The sequence below is a fragment of the Seriola aureovittata genome, chromosome 16, assembly GCF_021018895.1.
Source record: "Seriola aureovittata isolate HTS-2021-v1 ecotype China chromosome 16, ASM2101889v1, whole genome shotgun sequence".
Taxonomy (NCBI): Eukaryota; Metazoa; Chordata; class Actinopteri; order Carangiformes; family Carangidae; genus Seriola; species Seriola aureovittata.
In genome coordinates, this window is record NC_079379.1 from 22,227,522 (window position 1) to 22,246,797 (window position 19,276).

General features: G+C 39.8%; 1 protein-coding gene across 1 annotated transcript in view; it reads right to left on the reverse strand.

The window, feature by feature from the left end:
• fam135b (family with sequence similarity 135 member B) overlaps positions 1–15,880 on the reverse strand; it is a 47,974-nt gene extending 32,094 nt beyond the window's left edge. Inside the window, exons 1-3 of the mRNA XM_056399694.1 lie at positions 15,403–15,880; positions 8,930–9,026; positions 4,593–4,672 (exon numbers count right to left, since the gene is read on the reverse strand). Coding sequence (XP_056255669.1) covers positions 4,593–4,672; positions 8,930–9,006 — 157 coding nt within the window. The 5' untranslated portion in view covers positions 9,007–9,026; positions 15,403–15,880. The remainder of the gene's footprint in view (positions 1–4,592; positions 4,673–8,929; positions 9,027–15,402) is intronic.
• Between the last annotated feature and the right edge of the window lie 3,396 nt (positions 15,881–19,276).

The window sequence follows — 19,276 nt, forward strand, 5'->3', positions numbered from 1 at the left end:
AACCACATTGTTATTTCAGCTAAAGAAAAACAAATCTGAACTTGAATTAATTTATTTCGGCTACTTAGGGGCAGAAGAAATAAGGTATAAACACGGTATAAAACCACCTTTAATGCCCGTTTACACATCAAGTATTCATTTGGTGTGATGTCAGTTTAGCCCCGTCTTAGTCTTTACAAACTGAGGGAAATATCTGACTCTTTAGAGGCTAAATGTTTGCAGGCTGGTTGCTAATATTGCTGCCTCCTGCATCTGAACACAGTGCTGATGAAACCAGTGAGAGTGAACTGTTGCTGGCTGGAAAATCAGAGCAATGAACTGACACTAATAAACTCCACAAAGCTGAGGGGAGCAGCAGAGTTCAGAGACCCCTTTCACATAAAAGTACACTCATGTGATCCACTGGTATTATTACAATATTGATTATAGCCACTTGAACGCATAGATATGTTATTGATTTCAATCTTCTGAACTCACTCACTGGAAAGAAAGCACGTAAGTGTATTTCACAAAAGGTTTAATTACTTTAGTGTGTGTGTGTGTTATATTAACTGATGCAGATTTGTCTGTATTTACACAGTAACTTTGTTTTATACTGAATCCTCCTCCAGCCGGACAATGCTCTACCTTCTGTTCCTCATCTGACATCATGTAAAACTGCACCTCCAGGATTTAATGCCCTAAAATAGACTATTGAGAGCAAGACTACTGAAATGCTATTTTTATCATTTCCATTGCAAATGTATTAATATTTTGGCTACTTAGGATTTCTTTCTCTCCATCCACAATGAGGTGAGGAAATAAGTCTTCCCTGCTGGTAGTCCTGTCGCTGTGTTTCTGGAGAAAGCGCTCGAAATGACATGAATCACTGTCACAGCTCAGACTAAGACACATTGCCTTCACAATAAGCCACCTCCCTGCCAACACACATGTACACACACACAAGCTGCGACTCTGCTAAAGCTGTGAAAACACTGAAACTGATACTGAATCTCCACCGTAGCTTTTACCTTAAGCGCAAGAGCTAAATGCCAAAAATTAAAGTCCTGGTCTCAACAAAACTCCACACTGAAGCTTAAATCACAGTCAGGGCCTAAATGTCCTCCCAATTTAAAACGTGCTCGCAGGAACAGTGGGCTGCGATGTCCTCACATGTAGAGCTAGATCAGAACACACACACACACACGGTGCTCCAGTCATGACAAGCTAAAAATAGCCATTATTACTGTGAATCAGTATTGCCAGTGAAACGGCTTCCTGCATTGCCAAAGATCCAGATTTTAACGCTTGGGCAGGTTCAGAAACACGGTGTCGCAACCTATGAATACAAAAGAGGACAAGGCATAAGGCATATTTTATGACAGAAACCATCTGCAAGTATTTAGAAATTCAAAGATGTAAAACGCAGAGCGCACTAAGTAAAGTGCTGGGTTTATTACCTTCTACCTAGTGGGGTGTTTATCTGCAGGATTCTTGATTAAGAAAGAAAAACCTTTGATGAAATTAGTTTTAGAGAAAATTATTTAAAACTTAAATGTTCCAGCCACAAATTAACCCCTGAAGCCCTCAGGTATTATTTTTTTGGCATTTTCAGCTGAATAAAACTTACATACCCATCAGTAACAGCTCCACAATAATGAGGCAGAAATGAACTGGGGCTCTATGGATAAGGGGAAAGTGGGGAGTATTTTAAAATGCAGTAAGTCTCCCCGTACCTCTCGCCAGGCCAGAGTGAGATCTGAAAAACTCCAAAACTAAAACAAGGTGCTTTTATTTTCACTTAATCAAAATTCTGAATTAGAGAGTGAACAATGAGTCAGTTGACACTGCACCTGTTCTAAAAACTCCGCTAAATGAAGCAGAACTATGCTACATCCATTTTAGTCGTGGCACTAGACAGCCTCTCCATTTTAGCCATTTGGAGCCAAGTGTGCCAAAGAGCCTCTCTGCATCCTGACAGGTAATCTCACTGTAAAATCTTTTTCCATTTCCATTACTAAGGGCTCTGTGCACACAGTACACTCATCAGATATTTAAAAAGGTGCCATATTTTACACTCTCCCTGTGATTTATTTGAAGTATTGATCAGTAAGAAGATATATTTGTGGTTTCAAGAACCAAAAAACCATCTCATTGTAGTTTTACATCTCCTCTCTCAGGCTTCTCTCTGGAGCTCTAGTAACAACAGGTCGGTGAGCCAATCAGAAGAGACCAGGCCATGAGCCTCTCCTCTGATTGGTTGACTGCTTTCATTCTCTGGTCGAATAAAAATATAACAGATTTCAGGTAAACATTCAGAGAAACCAAATCATGCAAGGTTGGATGGTGGGTCCAGGCGGGCTGAGAGTGGTGACCGCTTTGTTATGACATCACAAAGTAACAGAAGTCCTGATGGCTCATTTTAAGACATCGCTTTTAAATATGGGCATTGTTCATTTTGTCCATGGATTGCACACTATGATACTGTCACAGTCTTTATATAGCAGCTACACCTGCTTTTTAATAAATAAATAAAAAACATGGACATCTCACTTAATATGGACCTTTAAGACACATCCAGCTTTAATCCTATTTTGCCATATTTAGTCTTAAATCCTTTATGACAAGAGTGAAGGTTCCTCCTAGAAGAGAAACCCCAATAAAGTTTTGATTTGTTTGACAAATATCTCGACAAAATCACCCAACCATTACGAAGGAAACCAAGAACCAAGAAAACTAAAACTGACACTGATTTACAACTGAAACAAGTGAAACCATATTGTACCCATTTGGTGTTGGAAGACTATGCTATTATAAATGCAAGCTATTTTCTGCAGTGTGAGTCAGTCAGTCTTCCAACCAGAGACAAGCCAAAAGTCCTAAATCACTGAGACAAGGTGGAACCATAAAATTCCCAGACACCACTCCCATTCTCTGATGTACAACTCCGAACGCTGGGACAATGGCAGGGACACACGTAGAGTTCAAGTTCAAGTTTTTGTCACATACACAATGTCAAGACAAAGGCAGTGAAGTGTTTTCCTGCTGTATTATATATGTGTGTGTGTGTGTGTGTGTGTGTGTGTGTGTGTGTTAGTATGTACTGTTGTATATATGTCGATTCAACGTTATGTTGTTGGAAAGAATTGATTATCGACAATTAAAAATTAAGCTAAACTCACCAAGACTCAATAAACAGGTGGCAGAGCGCCCTGGAAGCCTGATGGTTAAGTCACATACCAAATGACTGCTACATCCATGGTTTGACTCTCGGCCGGGGGACCACTGTTGCTTGTCATATGCCTCTCTCTCTCTCTCTCTTTACTGACTATCAAATAAAGCCAAAAAGCAATTGGCAGATGTCAAAATATGTGTTTGTTTTAATTTCCTCTGGCATCTTGGGATAGCTCTATTTTAAGAAAGTCATGTCTCTAGTCATTTCTCTCTTCCGAATCCACAGAGGTCAGGAATACAGCCAAGCCATGAAGGAATGAGCCTGTGAGACCACTTCAATCCAGAGACATGTTCATATTCCCCATCCACATGATTCTAGCTTTAGCACAAAACATATAACACACAAGATTATTGTTTACACACACACACACACTTCAAAGACGACCGTAAACCAACGCAGTGTGTGTAATTCAGACACAGAACGCCTGGTCGTGAAACGATTCCCTGTGTGAACTGAGATTTTCTCACACTCCGTCTCCTTTGGACGTTGGAGCCACTGTGGATGAAGCCCAACCTGTTCAAACATGATCTAGACTATAGAGAATAGTCAAGCCAACGTCATATTTAAAGCCCACGTTTGATTAAAATTCAGCTGTTTGCCAGTCAGTGTTAATGCTACCGATGCTGTATGATGGAGAGGGTTTGGTTTATTGTCTTTGATATGTTCCTGTTTTTGTCCAAACTATTATTTATCTTCATTAAATATACATAACAAAATTCATGAATGAATTACTGAACAGGCACAAAGTTAACTTCAAAATGTTGACCCCCCCCCCGACCTCTTTGGGGCCGTGGGACAAAGCCTCAGAAGTGGCTGTTAACATTTCTTGTTTGAAAGTCAAACCACAAAGAGAATGACCACACAGAGATCCAAAGCAAACACACAGAGACACAAAATGACTGAGAATTACTACAAAGAGATGCAAAATGAACACAAACACAAACAAAATGACTACGAGACTGAAAAAGAACCAAAAAGAGGCTCGAACGAGACGCTATATGACTGCAAAGAGACACGAAACTACCACAAAATAACTACAGTGACATGTAAAATGTCACTAAGAGACATAAAACTACCACAAAGATGGACTGAATAACGCCAAGCAGACACTAAACTACCACAAGATGACGACAAAAAAAAAGACGCAAAATGAGCTCAAAGAGATGCAGAACGACCACAGACGGAAACAACAGGAAACAACGTGACCCTTCCTTGACTGAATATTAATCTTTGGTCTCTAAAACCTAAAACCGTCACTTTTCAAAACAGTTGCCGACAGGTTCATTCAGCAAAAGTGCAAAAAAAACAGATTACGATTACTGAGAACCAATATAGCAAAATTGGGAGCTTATGTAATGTAAACTTTACTTTGTCTTACCTGCATTGTCTTGTGTTGTCGCTATCAACCTGTGGGGCACTCGAGGTGAGACCTTCAGCCCTGCACGCACCTGGTAGAAACTGAGAGGAGGATAGAAACAGAACAGTCTCACTTAAAACTGCATGAAATTAATTTAAATATCTCCAAATGGCCTGAAGGTACAAAGGAAATAAATCACATCAACAGTAAAAAATATACTGTACATGCTGATATTTTTTACAGATCTTTTTAATTTCTCCCTTTCATTTTACCGAGTCACCTGTTGTGGACGGACATTTTTCACTGATGGTCATACTTGACACTGGAACCAGTTAAGTTGCAATTTACACCCATGTCAGTTCAGACTCGTGTAATATACTGAATGTTGTGAAGGTTTTAAATAAAGATTTGAAGTGTCATAATGTCTTGTTCAGTGACGTCAAAGTGACCTTGACCTTTGACCAACAAAATCTAATCAGTTCAACCTTGAGTCTCAAATTGTGGAGATGTGTGCAGGTGGAATATGGGATGCAGGTTTTTACATAATAATTTTGATGAGTGCAGCTTCAAAGCTTCAGGAGTGCTCTTCATGACATGCATGACAAGTTAACAAAGTCATGTTAAACAAAACCATCCATGTATTGTACAAATGTAGCTAAATTATTAAAGGATAAAAGGGCAAATGGTAATTAATAATGAAAAGGACATAATAATGCACCTCTATTCAAAGGCTGTTAAGTATAGACTGTAAATGGTATCAGATGGCTGCTAGAATTTTACATTTAACATTTAGAGTGAAAGATGAAAATGTATTGATCCACGTTGGAGAATGAGGTTATTAAGTTTATTGTAAAGCAATAGGATAGATAGATCCCAGGAAGAACAGGTTGACTTATGTATGGATTATTTACATGGCACTCCAGACGACAGGCGGCAAAGGAAACACATCTTTGAAAAGGTCGCTTTGGCAGTTCAAGTCAATGCAGCTTTGTGTAAAAGCACATCTCAGCTCTCCGGGGACACATCGGCAGTCTGAGAGACCAAAGCGTGGCCGTGAACACGGTCATCACATCAGTGTGTTAGCGACAGCGCTCCTAAAGATGGAGACCTGACAGAGAAGAGCACGGAAAAAGGTTTTGAAGGTTGATAAATAAATAAAGGGCTGTTTATGGAATGAGACTGGTCAACTCAGCGGATAGTCACTGGTCAGAAGCTGATCCACTACCTCCCACAGCAGAGATACGTATCTGTGTGCTCAATCTTTATAGTTCAATAAACTTTATTATTATTTACTTTAACTATTAGGTGTAAAAGGCTGTACGGACGCACATTTAAAATATTTCTTGGTAAACAGACGATGGAAGAAAATCGAAGTTATCAGAAGTTTACATTTTGTTTGCACAGATACTGGAATAAACAACATTAAGGAAATGCACTTGGGTTTGTGATTTAAGTATCTGAAGCAATCTAGCGCTCTGACTTTGCCTCCATTAGTGGAAACTAAAAGTGCTGTGCTTATTGCCATTGCCTTCTTTACAAATCAAATGCAGATTTAATCACTATTTTTAATGCAATCGGTGTACAACTGGGGCCTTAAGTGTACAGCTGCATGGTCCCCAGTCTGGTGCAGGGATTAGTATTGATTTCAGCAATTACATTTCAGTGTGGGGAGATGTGCAGGTCCTGGTAGCTGAACTATTCTTATTCCACAGCGCTTCATTTTTTACATTCAGGATCCAATTCTGTTTCGTTTTCGCATCAGATCTCTGCTGCTGCAATCCACAGCAACATGGGAACCAGTAAAAACAAACATATTAGTGCACTCAGCTGAGGGGATTACCATGATAAAGCTCTAGCCCTGCCCATTTGAGGAGGGAGAATCATTTTGATAAAGCTGGTGTTTCAATGAGCCGGAGGCCGACCAGATGAGAGAATTTAATCTTCCTGCAGACGCATCATGGCAGGATAAACATGGCCCTTTTTTTTGTGGCAAAATAAACTGGATAAGATAAAATTTTCATTTTAGTGGTTGCATTTGACACTCCTTGTTAATCTGCATGAATGTGTCTGTACTAATTCATGGTTTAGCCTTAAATGTGCAGATATAGAGAGCTAATGTAAAGCCTCCATTTTAGACCTTTTTGGGCTCATTGTTTTACCCCCCCCCCCCCCCCAACCCCCCCCCAAATAACTGCCATGAATATAAATAATATAAAATGTACATTTTGTACTCTGCATTTGGATAATGTTTAGGTTAAATTAAAAAAGGACAGCTTACTTGGCCACACAAGAGTTAAAAGCACAGTTAGCAGCTACTAAAAAAGTGCTAGCTAGCTAGCTACCTTTTCAGCAGTCTCAGATTATCTGGTGTTTGTTTTTGTTTTCTCCGTCGTGTTTAGGTTTAGCTGCTGCTTCACTTCTGATGAACGACAAATCACAGATAGCACCTAGCTGAGTACATCTCACCTGCTAGCTTATACTTGATATAATGTTAGCTAGCTCTCTCTGGCTTTAGCTGTGTGTGAGTAGATTAAGTGCGACAACTGCTTTGTGAAAGTATCTTGTACTTGACTATAAAACCATTCGTGCTCAAAATCATATTATCTCTTTATATATGATACATGAACATGATGACAGTATTATATTAGCGCGCCACGTAACATTATCATTTTTTATCCTTGCTAGGAATTCATTCTATAGAATATGAAGGAATGTGATTTTTCTATTATGAGCAAGTTGTGTAATGTTTTTTCTTTATCGTTTTCATATTATGAGAAGTTACTATATTCCTTTATATTTCTTTATGCTTTATGTATGTTGTGTTAGTGCGTTCTCTCCAGCGTGCTTGTATTAGGTCTAATATATGTGAGGCTGATGCTTTAAGATATTGGCTATAGATCTGTTATTAGTTAATATCAGCTAAACCGACTGTTCTATTGAATGACGTTAAAAGTGAGTCATGTTGTTCAGGGGAAAAAGGAGAAATATAACACTCTGCTTTCTGCTTGTGTAAGTGAATATTCCACCATATTGCACTATATATACTTTTATGCTCATTGACGACGGTGCTTTGTGTGATTATTATGGATGATATTCACTCAATTTCCATAACAGCCCCTAGAGCCTACAGTTGATTTTCTCCATTTTGTGGTTACAATAAATTGTACATGCCGTTTCCACAAACGTCACACATTTCCATGGCATCATTTTTTTTATTTTGCAGGGCAAATGTCATAAATTGTCACAGTTCAGTCACGTATTAATTCGCTCTTTTCTTGCCTTTGCCTGTATCACTAACTCTTGTCATTTCAGAGTCTGCTTCTCGCTCCTGCCCTGCAGTAACCCTAGCGTTTCCCACCTTTCCTCCACCTGACTCATCCCTGCTCACTTATTCACCTGTTCCTCATTCCCCCCATTCATACATTCAGTCATTATATACTTTATTTATCCCCTAGGGGGAAATTAGTGTAGTTACTGTGTTTCTAACTAATCATGCAGACTAATCTGTTGTCGGCATGTTGATGACAGGTGTAGTCAACCCATCTAGCAGTGGAAACAGGGTCAATGTAATTTACCAAACAATAATAATTAAATTGTGCCTTCATCATTTCAGGATGAGTCATATCCTTATTAGTATTTACCCTTTATTTTCTGTTTAGCAATGTTATAATCATTATAATCAAAATTCATCTTATACAAAAGGTCAGAACAATCTGTCTTTAACTTGCAATTCCTAAATCTATTAGTAAAGATTATCTGAAATGCAGGAATATATTGCCACGTTCGTATGAAACTGCCAAAATCAAAAAGTCATTTTGATTTTCCCTTCAGTCATTGCTGACTATTAGCAGCTCTGAGTACAGGTGTGAACGCGTCTAAGACACATTGAGGACACATTTAAGATCGTGTCACTCACACCACATTCACAGGTGGTCTGGGCCACATTTGGCCAAATTTCATTATAACATAAAGGTGTGGACCACCTACTCAACTGATGTCTTCTCCCACAGCTTAATCATTCCCATCACAATTTCATAATGTACCGAAAATATCTTTTGTTTCCTGCCACAATATCAATATAGACTGCCACATATTGAGTTTTTATATATTTTTAAACCATTTCAAATGAGTAAAGTTTAATTTAATTGTAAAGCTGTTTCCTGTTCAGTCAGGGTTCATTTTTAGTAGAAGAGAGAAGATAAAAAGAATTATAAAAAAGCAGCTACTTATGACAAATAGAAATGTGTGGATCCTTTGTCAGCAAGCAACATGAATATGTTCTGTGAGTTTGCTGACTTGCCAGGTACACAAAAGTCATGACTCCAGAGATGTGATTTCTGCAGAGATAAATTGCTTACCCTCTCTGAAAGAGATCCACATTGTGAAACTTGTGCAACTCTACAGAAAACTCCAGTGTTCCCTGTACTTCAGACATGATATAATCCCACTCATCACCTGTCAAAAGAGAAGACACACAGTAAATATGACACATCAGGAAAAAAATAAGCAACAATAAGACAGAATCCACAATAGAAAATAAGACAAATTATGACATTTCTAGAACTATCTCGCACTGTTATTTTCCTGTGTCGGCTGAGATGATGTGACTCACACAGCCCAATGTGGAGAACTGACGTATGTGACCAAGACAGACAGCTTGGTCTGAATATAGCTTTCATCTTCACTGTTCAGGTAAATGTCAGAAAATGAATACCACCTGTGATGTGATTATTTCAGAGCACTGGTGTGTGCTGCTGGAAAGTGCTCTCTTTGTTGTGTCTGTCTTATGTAAGGATCATTTGAGTTCAGCGTCTATTACTGTAAACATCAACCCTTTGGTGTGTTATTATTATTACTTGTATACTTAGTTGGATTAGATCTATATGACCTGTATAGTTCTGTATTGTCCTTTAAATAGATGTAAAATAGGCTACCTGCAAAGCTGATAGTTATGCTATCTAGCTTGTTCATTTAAAGGGGCTATTTGTAAGCTATTTGTCAGTTCTTTCATTTGTGGGCAAATAGCTCCAATACACAATCATGTGTAGTGTTTTTATTTAAAGGCCTAATGCATCTCAGAGCTTTCTTGGTGTTTTCAGGGGGAATTTTTTCGTGTGCCATGATTTTCTATATGCTGTTTCAGAGACTTCTATCTCGATAATATAAAATCCTGTCTCACCTTAAAATGGGAAAATGTAAATTTATGCAGGACACACAATTTGCGGTTCCCATTAACACAAGACAAATGATTATTTTTTACCTTTTGAGATGAACTTTGAACACAACAACACTGAGATCCATGATCTTGTTGAAGGAAACTTACACTTACACAGGTACCTACATCTAAACGCATGACAGCTGCTAAAAAAATGTACACGTTCAGTTTCTGTTGGCACTTAAGATACAGGATTTAGCAAAGAGTGAAATCTGCGTTATCTTTCGGGTCTCAGGTACAAGCCCATGTAAATATTACCTCAGCTCATTAAGAGAAACGCAGGCAACCCCACAACCTCCCCGGCCGGAGCTCAATTCACACATATGAGGAGTGATTTCCATGAACAACAATTAAAGCTCAGTGTTTCCCCAGCAATTCTAAACACGAACCATCTTATTTCACTTTAAATCCACAGTGTCTGAAACCATTAGGGGAAAACTGTAGATATGGACTTCATACTCTGCAGCATTCAGAGAAAGTGCCCCGAGAGCAGATACACAGTCAAACTGAGCTGCTGCCAACCACAAGCAGATGAAACACTGTCAGTGTTTACAGTAAAGTGTATCAAATAACCCCTCATTGAATGCTTTGAAACATAATCCTCGCATGTGTGCGGTAGTCGATTAATGTTCCTGTAAGTTATGTATAAACTGCCATGGGGAGTGATTACCAGAGAGGAAGATTTGCACACAAGTCTAAAGCAAAGAAACAGAGTCAGTGGCGTCAAACACCTTTCAGAAGTGCAACTGCATGTCATTACAACCAGTCCTCAGCTTAGCTGCCTTAAAAGCATGGTAATGTTTTCAGCCCACTTTCTTTAAGCAGTGAGGATGTATCTAGACAAGCTGGTTTTTCTAACAGCAGAGCTTATGATACCGGGTTTTTGTGAGAGGTTAATTCGCTGCCACTAAAATACAAAATTTACAGCTAATTACAGTTGGCTCCAGCTTGCAGATATCCATGTGTATGATAACAGTTGACTATTTGCTAAACACAACCCCTTTTGCTACTCCTGTCACGTTTTCCATTCTTGCATTGTACATGCAGAACAATGATAACGGTGGTACACTTAACATTAAAGTTCACACTAATTTTCACTGGGTACTTGACCTCAGAGGCACACAAACATCTTTCTTCTTCTAGCTAGTGACTGTTGTATTTGCCAGCTATCAAGCTAAAATAAATTCCACACATTGTTTGAAAACAGTCTTTTTAAAACAACTTTCTAATGTTTCCAACTGACTGGCTTGAATATAATCTTCCCTAAATTCAATAACAAAAAGGTTAGTGTTATAAATACTACACAGTGGAAGCGCTACAGTCACATATGTGGCCCCACAGACTAATGTAGTAAGCTAACAATGAGCTCCACAGCCATGGAAGCGATGCCACAGTAGGTTATAGGTTAGTTAGCCGGACATGCTAACATTTGTAGCTTACACAACAGCTAATCACCACACTATTTAATCCAGATTCTTACTTCTGTTTTGGGTTTTGGGAAGGCTTAAAAGTAAATGGTCAAAAATGTTAAAAATGTTCAATATTTCAACCACAACATTTATTTCATTATGAATAGTTTACCTGGAATCACGCATTATGTTAAACTGCTTTGGTTAAGGGCGTCGGCAAGTTTTCTTTTTGTCTGAAATTTGCCCTTTTAATGTAAGTCATTTATTTGTAATGTAACAGTCAGTTCTGATTTGTCACTTCTTACGAGCAGAGAAATCTATTGCAGCGTCCTTTCCCCATCACCAGAATTTCATTTGTGCAAAACAGAGTGAGTCTAAAGGTGTCTTCTCACTTGGCAGAGAAATACACTCCTCCACCTTACTTATGCTAATAAGATGTATTATAAGAGTCTTGCCAAGTGTAGAGGAAGAATGGCGAGTAAACCTTCAATAAAACCTGAACCTGAATCTTCTAATAACAAGCATTGTAGAGGACCACGTCTATTTGAAAGCACAGGAACATAAAAGAAAGCAGCACAGTCAAACACTCCTGACAAAGACAGTAACCTTCTTTATCGCAGTACATTAGCTGGCCACTGCTGCAAATGGCCTGAAGAGACAAGAAATGACACTGTGAAACTGCTCTTCCTCCACTTGCTGACTCTGCATGTCGTGTCACATTGACACACACACTTGCAGCTCCATAAGAGTGAAGCTTCGTGTGTGTGAGGGTGAACCACAGATGACGGCGGTCATCATAATGTCATGAGCCGGTTTATGGGTCATTTGATGCAAGAGACCGTGGTGCATATACAGCTTGTGATTTCATCAGCGTTAATTAAGCTAGCCGAAGCTGCCTCGTTGCTTCTGTAATTCACTGAGTGAAACGCTAACGTCCTTGTTATCTGTTACCTGCTGTCTCAGAGATTCATAATAAGAAGGAGCCGCTCACTTCTCCAGCAATGTGTTAGGCAGGCAGAAAGGAGAATGAACACTGTGTACTTGATTAAATGGGAGGCTCACAGTCCAGGGACTTGGGACTTAATGTGCCTCCTTTTCCACCAAAACAATCTCTACCTACAGACAGTGTATGGGTAGAGAATGCACCGATTATCAGCCTCTGCAGGAAAATTCATCAATAAGTTAATCAAATCAGCGAGGCACAGACCAAAGCACCCACGCTGACAGCTTCAAAGGCATACAGCTGTCATTCATCTGAGTGGGGTACATTGTGTGTCCTCTGTTGACGATGACAATGATGATGACAATGATGATGATGAAACAACTCGTCAACAAAAGTAAAAACTGCAGCACAAGACAATATCTTTGAAGGGTAAAAGTTATTCTTATTTTCATATTGTCAACAAATCCCGTGAAAAGAGCAAAATCTTTAATGTTTTCCGACTTCCAGGGCCTGTCTGTGGCACTCAGCTCTCGGCCCAATGAAGACGGAGCCCAAATTTATAGTCTGCGTTTTTTAAAAGAAAAAATGCTCAGAGCAACACAGACAATACTTGTTAGCAAGATAAATCCTTTATTGGTTTTGGTCTTTTCATTGGATTTGCTGACAGACAAAGAAAAACATTGAATTTTGGCAGCCTTACCCAAGCAGCGTCTCACAAATAAAAATTATTTATTAGGCTGATTCCAGTGGGCCCTATTTTTAGACTTCTTCGATCAGGATCCAGTGTTTCCCCACAAGAATTTTACAGGGCTTTGAAACAGAATTTAAAACCTTCAAGTTCGGAAATAAACTGCTAACACGAAACTTAACTGGAAATTTCTACTTAATCGGTTAAAAAGAGGCAAAAACGTATTGTTAGTTTAGTTAGTTGTGTTAATTCTATAAGTTGTTGATTTTGAGAGGAATTTCGTTGGAATAACTTCCCCATTTATATTAAATCTTGCAGAAAATAGAGTTGAACAGCTAAGAATCCAAGCAATTAAAACATCTGAGACCTTCTTTTTGCTTCTTTCCCTCTTTCTAGAGTTATAATCAACAGGATTTTCATTAGATCAAAACATATTTTTGATGCTATTTATAATCTACCCTTGAGCTACGTGCCTCAGTTTCTAAGGCCATAGTTGGCATGATGGGAAAACACACTAAACATGTTGCTGTTAGCACACTAACCTATTAAAGCTTTCAATTTAAATCATGTTGATCAGTAAAAATCTTTTTTCTTCAACATCCATCACCTCACCAAGTTCACCTTCTTCCTGTTGCACAAATCTCAGTTAAAATGCAAACAGTGCTCTGCTAGCTGGACAATGCTACAACCTACACGTATCTGCACAACCTGTAGCCTAGCTAACGCTTTTAATTTGCTGTTTGTGCACTTTTACAATCTATCTGATTTTCTGCTCACGGCAAATCATTAAACCCTAATCATTACAAAACAGCCATCTGCTGTCTGATTACTATTTAACACAGGCCCCACAAACACACACATGCACACACACACACACACACACACACACACACACACACTTGGATGAGTTGAGTTTGCAGCTCCAGTGAATCCTCCACCTCAAGGAAAAACTTAAAAATCTGGCTGCCCCTAAACTGCTGCTGCCCTCCTCCCCCTCCCAGCCGCTCCCATTGGTGTCAGCTCAGCTGGGAACACTGACTGACATCTCCAGTCTCAATCTGGGGAGGATGAAAAGGCAACGTCCTCATGACATGATTCAATGTGGAAGGAGCATATTTTGCAGGTAGGCGTAGGTGTCACTGTGTGCCACAACTGCTAGCTGCTGCGTGTGTGCTCAAAAAAAGAAAAAAGAAAGGCCGGAAATTAATACTCAGACATTATTCCTTTTATTAACATTCAACTCCCTCTGCAGAACACAATAACAGACAAAGGACGATCACCAAAATATAGTGATAAGTGGCAAAATAATTCTCCTTCAAGGAATATCAAGATCTGTCAAATCAAACTTAATATAACCACACTTCAGACAGAGTGCCCTTAACAGGAATCCACTAAGCCAGCCCTGCAAATCATGTGATAGCATAATCTAGCATTTGCTCAAACCCTCCCCAAATGCTGTATTAGGCTCTCTGTTGTTAGAATTACAATGCCAAATCCTTACAAAGGGGGGAGGGGGGGAGGGGGGGAGAAGAGAGAGAGTGAGTGGCCGGAGTTATCGAGTTAAATGAGTCAGAGTATGACTTTGAGAGGATGTGACTGGCATCCTTACTATCTCCAAATTAGATTCTCTAATGATCAAAGGGCTTTTCTCTTAATAACGTCGCTATAACCATCTGGAGGAGCCAACTTTCACTACCTCAGAGTGGAGTAGCATGCAATCTGCAGTCAGACTCACTATTTATATTCTCAGCTCATGCATGTGTGTATGTATTCTTAGGAGAACTATAGTTAAAAAAAAAAAAAGAAAAAAGTACGAAGTGAAACGACACAGTTTAGTACTCCAACATGGTCTTGTGATTTTTCCTCTCAAATGAAATGTTTACATCAGTCACGAGTGACTGAACAGCCTTTATTATCTGTAATCTATTTAACCTTGAATCATCGCTTACTTCTATTTCTGTCTCTTTGCAGCTCTGCTGTGACAAAGACAACAATCCTGCATTGTTTCATTCTGGAGTGGGAGCTTTGCTTTGTTCATTTCAGACACTGTGTACAGGAGTATTTTACACTCCAGCATCTGTGCAAAACTGAACATAAACAGCACACACTGTACTGTACAACAGCTTGCACCTATAGATGTAATTATGCTGTACTTCATTTAGATCATTCTGAGCATGAGAGTGCTCATACATTTCACCAATACCTTTATTTTGAAAGGTTAATTTGATTTAAATAGTCCCTTTTGTTTTGTTAACTTATCATTGTGGAGTCTCTTTACAAAAGCACACATGCCCAATGCTGACCACACATACAATAGGTCAGACCCCAAGCTTGCATGCAGCAGCAGCAGCAGCACATATGATGTATAAATGTCTCCAAACTAAATCCATCCTCATTCAGCCTGACAGCGCTCTGATCACCCAGCAGGCTACAGTAGCAGCTTCCTCTGCTGTAATGTACAACAACGAGCATCCCCGGTCCTCTCATGAATCCTCTCATGTTCCCCACACATGCGGACAACAATCATCCGGCTGAAGCGGGCGGAGGGTGTCACATGTAGAATAAAGCAGCCTCACCTTAGCAGTGATGAAAGTCTGGTATCCACAGAGGGGCTCGGGTCCAGCCTTTACTCAGTAAATCGCTGTTTGCGGATGGATGCGCGGTTTGCAATGTTTATATCACCGCTTCTCCTGCTGCTGCTGCTGTTGCCATGGTTATTCATCCAGACCCTGCATGTTCTGCAGTCCCCCCCTCTCTTTCCCTCCCTCTCTCTCTCTCTCTCTCTCTCTCTGTTCTCTCTCTATGTCTCTCTCTCTCCTGACGGGGATTTCAATTTGGGAAAGTGCAGCAGCGTCTGTCGCGGGATCTCGCTGTGTGCTTATCCTCCGGGTCCGCCCCGCGTTTTGCACACAATACATACAGACAGTGGATAGTTAGGGGGAATATTAATAGTCAGCACCCAGTCAGTAGCCTATGTGTGTGTCTTGCTGCTGCTGCTGCTGCTGCTGCACTATAGTGTGTGCGTCCAGCGGGCGAGCTGACGTCAGAGCCTGCCCCCTAAAAGCTGAAGTGAACCGTGCAGTCTGAAATTACCATGCGAAGAAACAAAGGGTGAATGTTATGCAAACAAAACATTAATGCACTAACAAACGCGCGGGTGTCACGTGACTTGGAAGGCCATGGCAGATTAAGAGCGAGTATCCAATCATACTATAGTAACCAGGAAAGTACAGGGAGCAACACAATGTGTGATGAGCCACCAAATAACCAGCACTTTTAATTTATGTGCAATCACATTAGCTCTGGTTGATAATTGACATGGTCATAGCTGGTTCATTGTTGAGTTGCCAACTTCAAATTTAAACAGTGGACGATATAAAGCTCTGTAAAACTTTCAGGGTTTTGTCCATGGGAGCTCTGTCTGAAAAGATTTATGCCTGTAGGTTGAGCTATAATTTACTATAGAGTCATAAAATGCAACAGTAAATGTAACTCTTCCAAAATCACTCCCAAAGTGATCAGAATCAATGTCAATGAACTTTAAAAGCAAAACGGCTTCATGTCACAAGATACAAGGTCAAGGCTGGACTACTCACATGTCTGTGCAGGAACTGTCCTGGTGGCTGAGAACCGCTGGGGCACCGAAAGCTTCAGGCTCACTGTGTGTCAACAGGCTGATGCTGGTTTGAATTCAAACTTTATGTGGGAACATGCAGGGGATATCAACTGACATGATATGAATTGATTAAAACAGAGCAACTCCAGTTTGCATATCTGGATTCATGTTTCTGGCCCCCCAACCTCTGAGGGAAACATTTGGCTGTTTAGCCGATTGATAGCTTGCTGTGTTCACCAGCTAGTTGTTAAGTTTGACTGTCTTTTGATGCTGGGCAGGACGTGTACAGTGGGTTTTAACGTCTTACGGCCCACGGGCCCGTCCATGGTCCCATTAGAAGGTTCTAAAGGTGTTCTGAAGGAATAAACTCTTCAACGTTTGTCAATATAGACAGGCTGCGCTAGCATCCTGTACCTTTTAGACATGTAGAACTCCGATTCTCGCTCCATTCCTCCGTTGTGTATATTCCTTTAGTCAGTAACAATCCACAGATCACGAAAATCGAAAGGGTTCCTTATAAAAGTATTCCAGGTTGTGAATAACCTCATGAGAAATCCAAAGCACATGCCCGAGCCATTTTTTTTTTTTACAGGCGAGGACTCGAAAATACTAAAAAATACCATGTATGAGCTGATGTAGTTTAAGTTGGGTTGTAGTCACATGCAAAACAGTTATTCTGTTATAAGCTTATTACATTTACATATGCAAATGAGTGAAGGTTTGAAACAGGTGGGCTCTAAGAGGATAAATTATTTAACCTTGATTTCCCTGAAAATAGCTGTCTGCTGCTAGAAACAAGGTCATTAGAGCAGTGAGGTTGAAGTTGTGGATTACAAAACCAAAAATGAGCTGAATGAGCTGAAAGATGCTAAAATACTCTATAGGGCTGAGGCAAATTGCAGTTGTGTGATGTGTTTCACATTTACACATATTTCCTATTACTAGTATAAAAGATATTGATAATGGCAATTTTCTGAATCCCTTCTATCATCTGATCTTGACACCCTCTTCATTATTTGCTCATTTTAATTTATTGCCTGTTCTGAATACTATAAAATTAGGTTTTGTTTGCTAAAATGACCACAAAGTAAATGTAGGTATTCCGGCACTGAAAATTTAGACATATTGCATAGAGAGCCCAGCATCTTACTTCTGCCCCTTTTGCCCCTGGACCACCTAGCAGGTTAATGCAGTGAAAGCTGGTGTCAATGTCAGTTGTAAAAAAAAATATGTTCACAAGGTGTGAAGTCAGAAGTTATTTTATTACTGTGACATTTAAAGATAAATCCGCATGAAGGAGCTTGACTGTGAAGATGTTATACATTATCTTATACATGACACAATGCTTGACAAAAAAAGACTTAAATTTAAAAAATAATCCTTTTGTATTTTTGTTACACCATTTTAGGAATCTAAGTAGTAAAAGTGTCCAGTGTGTACATTTTATTACTGAAGAAACAGTAAATCACAGTGCTTTCACACATGCACTGCAAAGCTGAACCCAGAGGAGCTGCATGTGAAAGTGCAAATGTCCGAATCAGTTGAACTGGACATTAACCAGACTTTACCCTGCTAGCTCCCTAGTACCAAGTCCATGTAATTGAACTGATGTGTGAACAGAGTATTGCCTGCAGAATTCACAGCGAGCAAGTGAGAGTGTTGAGGATGAAGAAGACGCCAACAAAAATTAGATCCGGGAACCTCTGCCAGTAAGAGTTGACACCAAAATCGTCAGAAAAAATTCAAGGAATGGAAAGATGTGCCGTAAACAAAATACTGTGATTTCATCAGTGTACGTTTTACATCATGTGCTGCCTCGTCCTTCTACCCAGGTGCCACCGCCCACATAAACCAAACATAGTATTTCCAGAAGGTGAGAACGTGTCTGACACGGACGCTCTCCTGTTGTGTGCTACAGGTGAGAAAGGGCAACACCAAACAATGTCCAGACCTGATTTTCCAGAAGTTGTCCAGAGTTCATGTGAACAGCTTCGGTTAAGTAACAACAGAGAGACAACCATTAGCCAGCGCTGACTCCTTTGTTCCTGGCAGACAGGTACTGCAATTAAAATGCCATCTGTCGTGGTTAAACAACTCCACACAGACTAATCACTTGTCAGATAAGGCAGAGGTGAGGATTACATAACAAATGAATAAAAATGTCCATGACCTATAAGCCGTTGTCTATGGTAACTGTGTGTTTAAAACAGTTATCAAAAGTAGGAAATTAGTTTCCTCTTTCAGGTCATTTGGTTCTTTTGTGTCTCTGATTGACCAAGTGAGCCCAGGACGACTGTTTTCCTCCTGTGTTCCCAGCTTCACCTTCTGCTTAAAAAACCCAAAGTCAATTGCTGCTTTCTCTCATGGCGTTCTGCCATAAGCTCCGAGCACTCTTGATTAAGAGAGGAGCGCTATTGATTTTTTTTTTCTTTTTCAGACGGTTGCCAGAGCCCAGATGACCATATAGTCTATAAAAAAAATAAAAAAAACTGGCAGAAATTTCAAAGAGGTTACACAGCAAGGACACCAATTTTCACACAGCCTAATATCAAAGTTAGACGAGGATTTCTGAGCTGTGAAAGTAAAGATAACAGTGATCGCTGTGGTTATGCTCTATTATCTTCATAACAGGGCATAACCACCTCTTTTAATCGATGCATTACGGTCATCAGTTGTCTCTGGTGATGTAATGTGGGGGACGCAAAACTTACCCTGAACTCAGCTTATACTGTCATTAGGACTTCTAAAAAACGAACATAGTGCCCAGACAAATACAAGAACGCTATTGCTCCCATACAGGGCAAAAACAAGTCAATGAATGGTTTGATGAGTAT